The following is an 11,789-nucleotide window of genomic DNA, read 5'->3' as shown; positions in this document are numbered from 1 at the left end:
TCCACTGAAAGTTGAGGCCTTCTCCTGGCTGCTTCTTACTCTGTGATGACCTGAGTCAGCTGAAATATCAAAAGAGTGTTCTAAATCTTAATCCTTTAAACTGGCCTTGAAGATAGAGCAATCAAGCCATTGCTAACTTACTGCTCTATTGATCTGCTTGGAAACTTCAGCTAGAAGCAATGAAAGCTATTTTTGCTTCTAAAACATGGCCAAACAACACGATGAGAGGTGAGAGTACACACTTGAGATAGGTTGGTCTCTCTACTTCCCTGAGCAGTGGCTTTCCCTTTTTCTAAACCCATCACTCACATGTTTATTAAGAGGCCTTCCTCTGGCATTGGTCAACATGAGAGCATCATCTGCTCCTTCCACAGCATCATCAGTGCATAAATGGCTGCAACATTTGCCATTATGGCACTAGTATGGACTGTGAAACATTTAATGGGAGAAGTGGGCACTCTAGTGCATTTGTTTTTTCCCAAATGTAGCTTTGTGTTTAGTGCCCTGTCCTGGAAACTTAATGCTGCTAGCTGTAATTCTGAGATTCAGCATGGAGTTTTGACTTTGAGTTCAGGAGCAGATTTCTTCTAAGGTTAATATGAGTTTCAGTCTTTTACTGCTCTTCCAAAAACTTCTGGAGGAAACAGAAGGCCTCTGCCCTGTCTACTGGGTCTCATGAAATGGGCCAGGAATCACAGGAAACAGAGGCAGACCCTGCCACACTTGCTCAGTCAGAAGAAATCTTCCATGGAAGCAGATTTGGACTGAATGGTTTAATGAGTTCTACACCAATTTTTCCAGAATTGCATCAGTTTCCATCATTCACTTTGTTTCCCAAGGGTTATTCGTGATTGTGGCAACAAGTTATTAATTGACTTTTCTCTTCTCTCTTGTCCCCTACAAGTTAGAAGGCCACTTCTCATCTATTCTTAGCTCTTCTTCAGTGAAAGCTACTCAGGATGAACAGAACGGAATTTATGGGTTTACAGTTTTAGGACCGATCTGCTTAAACCTGAGTTGCCTTTTCACTTTGTCCCAAATCAGGCTGTGATTCTCTCTAGAGAGTCCTTGCCCTGTCATACTTAGGAGGTCCATGCAAGTTCAATAACCTACAGCACATCCTTTGCAGACTGCAGCCAAGAGAAGCTACACACAAACTTCTTAAGGGTACCAGATGTTCAGCCTTAGCTAGAAAACAGGACACTGAGAAAAGGCTTTGAATAGAAAATGGGAGTCAGCTTGGGGTGAGTCTTCCCCAAGGTTTTTCGTGCTACATTAGGAACCTAAGCACATTTTGTCTCCTGAAGGCTTATGGGTTATTGCAGTCTGAGACAGTTCTGACCTCTTGTAATTTTGCTGTAAAACATCCAAACTTGAGTCTCTTGGGCAAAAAACTTTCTTCCAGCTCAGTGTTGGGATGAGTTACAGCACTAAGGCAAACAGGTGGAAAATGCAGACGAGTGGAAGTTACTCTTCCCCACTGTGCATATGTCCTGACAAACATGTAATGTAGTCCATTAAGCTGACACAGTGGTCAGTGTTTATAATAACTTTAATACATTCAGTAGACACAAAAAATACTTAACAACATTAACATGTTGACACAAAAATTAAAAATGCAAATGCATTCTCTAAGTTTTAATTTATTATTTTTCTTGCCTGGCTTTTCTGAAGCCTTTGCTTCCCTGTTGAGTTCATTTTTTTTTGTCTTTCATTTTCTTCATGTCTTACATTCCCTGACAATCATTAAAATTGAATCTACATATAACAAATAAAACTTAATTTATTAAACTTAGTCACAAGCAAACTATAATTTCTCAAGCTCAAGTTTTTTAGATATGGTATTGGGTGATCTGCCAAAGTTTCCAAAAAATGTTAAAAACACTGGAATAAAAACAAGACCATGAAGAGCCCCAAACAAAATAACAAGGAACATGATCTTGAAGAATGTCCTAAAGATGTAGGTGCTCGCTGCAGCCAGGACAACTACGCCCAGTATTGTAGAAACTGCACCTTGTAGAACTGGGTAACCTAGCAGGGACAGAGCTTCAATTGCCCTTTTATTGGCCGATGACTCTCCACTCGTAACAAAGGCATAGGAAATATGAGCAGAAAAATCTACTGAAAACCCAATGCAAATGACCAGGTTGATCATGGATATGGAATCGAGGTTGACGTTCCAGAACGTCATGAAACCAGCAATGCCAACTATAACAGAGGCTATAGCAAAGGTCACCCACAAGCAGCACAGCGGGTTGGGAATGAGCAGGAGGGACACAACGAGCATGGCCCCGGCAGCAACCACAACGTTCTGAACAGTGTTCTGCACTATTACCAGGTACTGGTCGTAGTAGATGAAGGCTGGGTGATACACCTTCAGTGGAATGCTGCACTGCTTGGCTGCCTCTCTTAACTCATTGAGGAGGTTCTTCTCATCCACGGCTGATGTCACGTTCACTGTCTGGATGAAGAAACGTGAAGCCTCTATTTCATCCTGAGTCTTGTTTATGTCCCACTCAAAACTGGGACGAGCTCTGAACAGTACATTTAAGTTATTTAAGAAGTCAGTCTTACTGCTTATATTTATCAAACCCCTTTTGTCAAGTTCTGTGTATACTCTCAGCCATGACTCTGTGAGGTTCTTATCTACATAGGAAATGTTCTCTAAATTCTGCGCACAGCTCTCAATGCCAAGACGCACCGACTCGTTCCAATAATCTACACTCTCAGTAATGGCAACCATGACCCTGGGTCCATATGTGGAGAAGTATTTGTCATCATCATAGTATGGAATAACATAGGAGGCATCATTTGCCAGATTTCGGAGATCGATGCCTTCCCTGACCTGAGTACACCCATAAATGCTGCCAGCCAAATATGCTCCGTAGAGCAACACCATGAGCACCTTGCTCCATTTATTTGTAACAAAAGGGCCATAATACTTCTTAAAGAACACGTTCATTGGATGGTCACCTTCTGGCTCTGATGGCTGCCTAGAAGAGCTGCCAATACAGCAAGCATTGTACAAGCAGGAGTTCTCAGCCTGATCTTTACCTACATCCACACGCATACAAGTCAGCCAGTGCCGGTTCCCTTGCTCCCTTTTGTGATTTAATACCAGAACTGCCCCAAAGAAGGTCAAGGTATATACATAGCAGAAGATAAAAGCTGTCCCTGTATAGAGGCAGAAAGACCTCACGGACGGAAAAGCAGTCCAGGTGCCAATGAAGAAGGCCAAAACATCCGTCAGAGTGGTGATGGTCACAGAAAGTGCTGCCTCTGAATAAGTCTCAGCCAGCAGAGATTTAACATTGGATTTCTCTTTTTTCCTTAAACTTTGTTCCCAGGAAGCAATCATGATGAACATGTCATCAACGCCAACCCCTGCAAGAGGAGAGACTGTTAACGCTGCACTGCAAGTGGCAGCTTCCACCAACACCCAACCAAACTACAACATTAATCACATTTCATTCTGCATAAAATCTGGCAAAGGAAGTTGGGCGACTAACACTGCTTGAGCACTGATGCAAGTTACAAGAGAATCTGGAAAACAGATCCTTTGTGTGTGGCTGAATGTATTACCTTTCAGCACCTCCTGGAGACCTGATGGGCTGTTGATCCCTCAGCAACTCTGCTGAAGGAATGAGCACACCTACTGCATCTCTGACAAGTGTCTTGTAGCTGATGTCCATGATGCAGTGACAGAGATTTCAAAGCATCGCATATTCTGATGTTCAACTATTCTTACCACTGGAAGCATCCCCCATTATCTCTGGAATCTCTTCTTCAGCACTGCAGCAACTTAGAGCAATCGTGTCTTGTTCTGCCTTCAGAAGGCAGGAAGAGCAGTTGCTACCACGTGGGAGAAGAGTGATTCCAGTTTTCCAGTGGCTTACTTTTTTTATGCTCTTTGCCCTCCACTTCTCTCCAGTTTATTTTCCAGCACTTATTCACGATTTATTACTCATTTTGGTTCACCTCTATACTGATGTGCTCAAAAATATTACCTGTCAGGTCCCTGGCAAAACTTGCCAGGAAGACTGGATCCTGGGTTTGGGTTTTTGCTAAGATGCAAATGAGCTGAAGTTCAAAAATGAAGAGCCAATGGGTTTCTCTGACCTCTGCTAACTCTCAAGATTATTATCTCACACCTTTCAGTATTTTGCCATGTTGTCAAGGGCTCTTCTATTCACTGAAAATTAATCACACAGAAGGGAAAGCAAGGCTGGGTGACTAGCGGAGTGAGATTTAGCTGAGCACAGAAGAGACAAAATCGTTACCTGCTACCTGAACAGGCAATTGCCAGTAAACATGCAAAGATGAATTAAGCAGCACATCAAAAGGTACTACTGGGTGGCAGGGAGCCAGGCTGCTTCGGAAAGCAAGCAGCCCTCAAAGCAAATCCTCTGCTGTACTGAAAATTTGTTTGCTTTAACGCAAGGAAGACAAAAGTCTGTGTGTTATATCTGAAGATCTGAAGAGACTGACTTAAGCCCTTTCCCAGGTATACAAAAGGGGCTTTTTGGTAATCAGAGCCACTGCAATTAATGAGCAAGCAAAAGTAGATGAAAAAATGCATTAGAATTATGCAGGAAACAAAGAAACAATGCCTGCTCAAAGGAGCATTTGCATTGGACATCTTCGGATGATGCACAGCCTCCGTCAGCCTGGGAGCTCCATGTGTTTTCCTCAGCATGAGACCAAGCCCAAGAAAACATCAGATGAATGTATGATACAGGAGACCAGTAAGGATTTTAGAAGCAGTAATTTGTTTGCAGCGACATTATGTAGTTGGAAACATTATCTAATTGCAGCAACACTATCACTACTTGGAAAGTTCAGCACTGGCTGTTAAGCAGTCTGTGGAACAAGGTGTCAGAGTCTGTCCGAATTTTCCCTCATCTGCCTCAGGATTGTCATTGTGACCACTGCAGAGAAGACACCCCCCCCCCCCCGGTCTGGAATCTCTGGCTCTGAAGGTGAAAGTCACTCGCCAAAGGCCCTGAGACCTGAAAGGACAGTGTTAAGTTATTGTTTTCACAGGTGTGTTTGCTGTATGTTACACTGAGAAGAAGAAAGGGCACTGTGCCCTTTTTGCAACAGTGGCTTTTGGAAGCTGTCCTACCTCTTGGCCTGGCTGGACTTCTCCTGAGTTTTGGGTGGTCTCCCACAGAAGACCCTCACCTGTTTTACAACCACCGTGACAGACAGACTGAGATGTAAGAAGCCTCTCCATCAGGGACTGAGACATGAAACTCCTATGTGATAAGGCCTCTTTCCTCCTTCCAAGGACTGGGACTGAAACCCCCAACCTGGAGGAGGTGTTTGGGCGGAGGCAAACTGACCAAACCAAGATGTGTGCCTGCAGGTTGTGACCACTGGACCAAGAAAACAATGGCTCTCGCTTACTGCTGAGAACATGGACTACCTGTTACATCTATTCCCTATTGTATCAGTTTCCCTCCCCTCACAATTTTCAATAATAAAAACCTCTGAGTTAGCTAGAGATTTTGAGATCTCCCCAGACGTGGCCTGGTGAGCTTTAGAGGGCTGGACCTTGAATGATAAAAGCAGCATCATGTTTCGGTAGCTATACCCATCCCCCCTCCTCCCTCTTTTCCTTGTCTTCTCCTTTTTTCCCTGGTTCCCCTCACCAGCACATTTCTGTTATGGTTATTTCAATAAAACTGCATTTGTTGATTTTGTTACTGCAAATCCCCTCTGCCTTTGTTGGTTATTTTGCACCTTAAAATCACCGCATTACCCGTTCACTGGGACGGATCGTGACACAAGGATGCAATGATACCATCTTCCTTGGGTTTTTGGGGGGAGCTGCTTGCACAAGTGGTGCATCATTTCAGTTGTGCAGCTGACTGAGACTGCTTTGTACATAGATGTTATACTGCAGAGGATCAGTCATCCTGGCTACACTTCCAGGGACACTAGAACAATGCCAGAAGTCCTAACCTTACCACTCTCCCACTTACAGTCTTCCTGCTGTAGCAGGGGATCCGGATCAGGCCTTGTCTTCTGGGGAAAGCTGCCCTTGCAGCACCAGAACCCACCTCCAGTCCCACTGTGGCACACGGAGCTGAGCTGAGGGGCTTGCCCACCTCCGTAGGTGCTCTGAGGGGGCTGCACCTCTGGGTATCTCCTACACTCACTTCAGGAGAAAATGTTGTATTATCTGACATTCACATCATAAAAGACTGACACCATTAGGTTGTTTTAACTTCACTCTGGTCTTTGTATCTGTATCTTTGCATCACTTTTTCTACTTACCCAGAATGAGGAATGGTGCATTTGCTACAGTGACCACAAACGGCACTCCACAGAAGAGCAGCAATCCAAAGCTGCTCAATACAGCTAAGCCAGAAGAAAGCACTCCACAGCTTGCAAGCCAGGTATTATTTCTTATACAGCTCAGTCTGAAAATATTTCAAGGAATATCTTAGTTATGTGTCAAATATTTCACCAAGGTGTTTGGCATGAAAAGTACTCACATACCAGTGATACCCTCTCTCAGAATAACTCCTGATGAAAGCTGCTAGGAGAGTTCCTAGGTGTCAGAATTACACAAAATGATTTTTCTAGGAGGTGTTATACACATTATTACCACTGCCCAACCATACTCAGAAGAGTGAGGATGTGTACTGATCTTTGCATCAATAACAGTAGATGGCAAAATAAGGATATATAAGCTCTACTAATGCAGCGAGACTTTGAGTGACCCAAAAAAATGGTGAATTTCTAGAATGTCTTTGATTTTAAATTATTTTGCTGTAGCATATCAGTGGAAGCACCTTTCAGGAAGTACGTGCCATGTAGAGAAATTTTCTCAGCAGTCGGGTTGGCTAAAAGCCTTTTGCCAAGATGCCCCAGAGAGCTGGCTCAAGCATTCCATAAGAAATGCTCTAATAGGCATGATGCTTGATGCAAACACTAAACCAGCTCACTCACCCTGCAAGTCCAATTTTTGGAAGTACAGGACACAGTACAGACACTGCTGTACAGCTGTTGAGTGTGCAAGAGTTCACTTTCCATCAGCACAAAGAAAGGGCAGGTTAAGTGCTCTGTGGACAGCAGGTAAGGTTCTGACTCTACTAGCAAGCAAAACAACTAAGGCTGTACCCAGACTTGCAGGAATCGATGAAGCTACTGCTCATCCACCTGAACCTTAACTAAGTACTGAACACTTGTTCAAGTTTTCATCTACCCTCTAAGCAGCTGGGAGATACACATATGTAGACAAAAAAAGGCAGAGAAATACATTTTGCCTATAAAATGTTACAGAAATTCTGCAGCTTCAGGAATGCCTACACTTGACAAGAGCAGAAACCAACTGAGGGAGATAAAGAACAGCAGAGATGTAAAGAACAGCAGAGATCACTGCTCATTGAGCCATGGCTTAAAAACATTTTACCTTAGGCAAGAGACGATTGCAAAGGTTATTGTCAAGAAATACGTCACGGAGAAAAGCGGAATCACACTCTTGGTAATTCCTTCAAACTCCTGTTGTCTTGACAGTGAGGTAAAGTAAGTCACCTGCCGGTAAAACAACAAGAAACGTTGAAACACTTTTCCTCTTCTTGGGCTTTCTGCACAAGCACAAGCAAGGCCAAACACCAAGTTGGCAGAGGAGCATTGGCCTGGCGCTTGCAGCCCACCTGCCTATTCCCGCCACCCGCCCATTTCCCTTTCCCTTTCCCTTTCTCTTTCTCTTTCCCTTTCCCTTTCCCTTTCCCTTTCCCTTCCCTTTCCTTTCCATCCCGCGCCGGGGCTGCTCGGGCGTTTCGGGCTCGGCGGCTCCGCACGGCCGTACCCGGCCCCTGCGTTACCTGAATGGAGCCAAGGCGCAACTCTGCCACTTCGGACGAGATGTTCTGCAGGAAGCCCTCCAGCCACTGCCGGCTGTCCTGCGCCTCGGGACCGTCCTCCCGCAGGTAATACTGCAGCTTCAGGGCCCGCGCCCTGAGCACCCGCCCGCCGTCCGTCTCCACGCCGCCCAGCGCGGTCCCCAGGAAGACGCTGCCGTTGACGGGGAAGCGGAGGCTCCCCGGGTCCTGCGGTCCCGCATCGCCCCACCGCGACAGCAGCTCGTTGGGGCTGGCACAGCCGCCGTCGGTGCGGGCGCAGAGCCGCTCGTACTCGGCGTCGTGCACGGTCGCGTTCAGCCGCAGCACCTCTGCCCACGGCGCCGCGTCCAGCACCGAGGCCCCGTTCGTCGCCACGGCGATGAGGGCGGCGTAGGCGCCCTCGGTGGGCAGCCGCGCGGCGGAGAAGCGCTCCGAGTCGTTGGTGGGGAAGTGCCGCCGCACGAAGTCGCGCTCGGCCTTGGCGGGCCCCCACGTGGGCGTGAACTGCCCCTCGATGTCGTTCTCCTGCCGCTGCTGTAGGAAGACGAAGCCGGCGCCCAGCCCGCCCGACAGCAGCAGCGGCACCAGCACGAAGGGCCAGGGGCAGGCGGCCACGCCGCTCGCCAGCCCTTCGAAGAGCCGGCGCAGCGGCCGCTCCACGCAGTTGGTGTTGCGGCAGGAGCAGCGCTCCGCGGGGTCCCGCGGCCCCGCCATGGGCCAGGCGGGCACGGGCTGCCGGCCGCAGCTCCTCGCCGCGGGCGCGTCCCACGCCGGGGCCCGACCGTGCGGTCTGTGCGGGCGGCGGAGGAGAGGAGAGAGGGAGAGGAGAGAAAGAGGCAGAGGAGTTCAGAGCCGCCCTCTTCCCGGCAGAACCTCGGACCGCATTTTTCAGCGGGCGGAACCGCCCCTGCCGTGACTCAGCGGGGTTTCCGCCACCTCCCTGGGACTGACAGTGGGAGTCGGGCGGGCAGACCTGGCTCCCCCCGCCCCGGGTTCGTGTCACCCCTGCCCTCCGTGTCCCCCCTGCCGTCTGTGTCCCCCCTGCCCTCCGTATTCCCCCTGCCCTCCGTGTTCCCCCTGGCTCTGGCTCCGCGGGTTCCAGCGCGTTTGCAGCGCCCGCCGTGCTGAACCGCTGCCCGGATCCCGCCTTTGGCTCCGTGGTGACCCGGCCGCTTCCCGGCACGGCCCCGCGCCTTCCCTTCAGCCTCCAGACGTCATCGGCTTTTTCAGCGTTTTCCCCGAAGCTGCTGCAGTCGCTGCTTCACTACTGTGCATTATTCTTCCATCTGAGAGCAAAACACAGACAGTGGTGATTTGTATCTCTCAGCGTACTGGTTTTGAAAACAGAAAAGTGACAGCAGAAGAAATAAAAGACTTTGAAACAAGGGTTAGCTATTCCAATTGGCAAGTCACAGGAGTACCACTGGTGTGATATGCCAGAACTTTATGCAGTAGCAATGATAGAAAGAATCTTTCCAAGTCCAAAAACTGTCTTGCAGCCTGTGTTGTTGACACTGGTGACAGTGATTTGAGTGGTTTCAGGCTGAGAATATTAAGCTAAGATGTGACATTACTAGAAAGGTGTCCAGGCAATATGTCACAGGCAGGCACTTCTTGCCTCTGAGAGAAGCAACTCTCTTCTCTCCTGCCAGTACTTGCAGAAAATTGTAGGAATTTCTTCAATCCCATCTAGGGAAGACAGGCTTGACACACCTGTGAGTATAAAGGAGCCAGCCAGGCTCTGAGCAAGGTTTTATATCTCCGGCTGCACTCAGCACTTAGGGCAGGTTGGATCCTGGTGATTCCTTTTTCCATGCGCAGGTTTTCTGAGACAGGTATTTCTCAGACAGACAATTAGAAGCTATTTTCTTTAGCTCCTAACTTGTTGAAACCTAGGAACTGGCCTGGTGGCAGTAGCTACCCAGTCAGGGTACCCACTGGGCACAGGCCAGTGCCTTTAGGTAAACTGAGGCTTGGGAATCTGCCTTACAGCATGGAAAGAAGGCTCCACCAACTCTCAGTTCAGAGTGGTGTTCAAGCGGGTAGTGCATTCCAGTCTTCTCCCAGAATCTAAATGCTTATCCTTGTTGCCTGGCCTATTAATGCACTTTATATAAAGTTCTAATAAGATAAAATATACTCCTTGGAGCAGGGCCAGGAACTGGTCATAGGACTTCCAGCAAGTCAAGGTTTCTCGTATTTTTTGGATGAAGGCACAATCTCTCTTTGTTGTTATGTTGCATTTGCTGGAAGTTTCAAAATGAGATTCTAGTGAATTACTGTTTGGCCTTCCTTCCTTCCTTCCTTCCTTCCTTCCTTCCTTCCTTCCTTCCTTCCTTCCTTCCTTCCTTCCGCTTGTATAGTAGCTCAAGGACTAGCACTCCAATTTCCATGCCAAATGTATAATAAAACTTTGTGATTTTTTGTGGACCCTCCAATTTTTGTAGTTTCTTTCAACCATGAGCATTTACAAATCATGGCTGCTCCCTTCACATTAAGGGTGTGCCATCCCTTTCTTGATGTCATGGACAGAATGCCATACCCATTAATTCCAGCCAGGTAGTGATGGAAAGAATATAAGGTGTGTCCAACTTCCCCAGGCGTAGTATGTGCTAATTCAAATAGCCCTGAGGCAGGGCTTAAATGGATAAATGTGGTAAAAGGTATGGAAGGGGGAAAGTAAAGCAGTTTTATCTGCTAATTTTTGCCCAAAAGGAGAGGTATGCCAACAAACAGGCAGGGGAGAAATGATTGGGTCTCAGCAGGGTTTGGTGAAAGGACTGCAGGATCAGTTAAATGAGAGAGGAAATAGGCTTCGGTAGCAAGTGTTGCTTGCTGTGATAGTGAAAGGGAGAGTAGGCTGCAGGCTGCTTGCTGCTGAGCACTGGCAGGAGAAGGAAGAGAGACTGCTGGCGGACACATCTTGGAGTGCTCCAAGAAGCTGCAGGCACAGGGGCTGCTCGCAGCTCAGCAGGGTCAGGAAAGGGATGGTGAGTATAGTAGATGTGGCCTTTGAGTCCCAGTAAAATATCTGTATTGTACTTCAATGTCTGTACATAGGCCTTGCCCTGGTAGGTCCCAGTTGTTCTCGATGGGCTGCAGCTGCAATGTCCTTCATTGGGCTGCAGCTGTGGCTCGTAAAGGTAGCTGGGATAAAAGGGGGTGGATTGACCAGTTGGGGAGAGCCTGGGAGGAGCCCTGACTAAGAAGGAATGATGTGCAGAAGAGGGAGTCAGTGGTGTGAAGATCTACAGCCATAAGAAAACACCAAACCAAGGTATGGGACTTTAGAAATATAACAACAACAGTATGGGACTCTAGAAATATAACAACAACAGGTGAGCACAGGCAGAGGCAATGCTTGCGGACCGCGATCAGGAAAAACAAGAGGAGAAGGTATCGAGAAGCTGATGTCAGCTTCTCACTCTGCAATTAAGATTCATGTTGAAAACATTCTGGGTTTTGATATTCCATGCTTTTAACCACTGCTGTTCTAAATTTTGCAAAACTCATAAGGAAAATTCAGAGGGGATCCCACTTATGGAGGGTAACTGTAATTGCCGGAGCCGTCCACCAAAAAGGTGGAGGAAGCAGCAACAGTAGTATGGCAAGCACTTAATGAATTGAAAATTGAGATTCTACCTGAGGAATGTTAAGGCCAAACTGTCTCTGACAGACCAAAGCGATCTTTACTATTCAACTCAGCTGCATTTAAAGAGACAGAACAGAGATATCCTGAGTGGGAAAAGACTTTTGTCACTAGCCCAAGCTGTTCAACACCTTGAGCCACTGTCTGGACTAACCACTCCAGGACTCATATTGTTTTCTCTTCCCAGGAATGATACTGATACTGATGCCATGCATCTACACTGAAGATCAAGCTAATCATTGAAGGACTGGTTATCCTTCTTGCAGGAGCAATCATTGCCAGCA

General features: G+C 47.3%; 1 protein-coding gene across 1 annotated transcript; it reads right to left on the bottom strand.

The window, feature by feature from the left end:
* Window positions 1-1,667: 1,667 nt before the first annotated feature.
* LOC128935273 (patched domain-containing protein 3-like) lies at window positions 1,668-8,570 on the bottom strand. Its single transcript, XM_054273467.1, has 4 exons — window positions 7,839-8,570; window positions 7,424-7,545; window positions 6,283-6,428; window positions 1,668-3,384 (listed from the first exon to the last, which is right to left on the bottom strand). The coding sequence occupies exons 1-4, from the start codon at window positions 8,568-8,570 to the stop codon at window positions 1,808-1,810; spliced, it is 2,577 nt and encodes an 858-aa protein (XP_054129442.1). The 3' UTR covers window positions 1,668-1,807.
* Window positions 8,571-11,789: the final 3,219 nt, after the last annotated feature.

Source organism: Melozone crissalis, unplaced genomic scaffold, assembly GCF_028551555.1.
Source record: "Melozone crissalis strain CALT ecotype California unplaced genomic scaffold, PUWL_Pcris_2 ptg000016l_1, whole genome shotgun sequence".
Taxonomy (NCBI): Eukaryota; Metazoa; Chordata; class Aves; order Passeriformes; family Passerellidae; genus Melozone; species Melozone crissalis.
The sequence above is the reverse complement of the archived record's forward strand: the minus strand, read 5'-3'. Positions and strand labels throughout refer to the sequence as shown.

Coding starts and splice junctions, on each gene's coding strand:
- LOC128935273 (XM_054273467.1), bottom strand. CDS start 8,570: ATGGCGGGGCCGCGGGACCCCGCGGAGCGCTGCTCCTGCCGCAACACC. Junction 7,546..7,838: donor TGCGCCTTGGCTCCATTCAG/GTAACGCAGGGG, acceptor TTTTACCGGCAG/GTGACTTACTTTACCTCACT. Junction 3,385..6,282: donor TGCACCATTCCTCATTCTGG/GTAAGTAGAAAA, acceptor CTCCTCTTGCAG/GGGTTGGCGTTGATGACATG.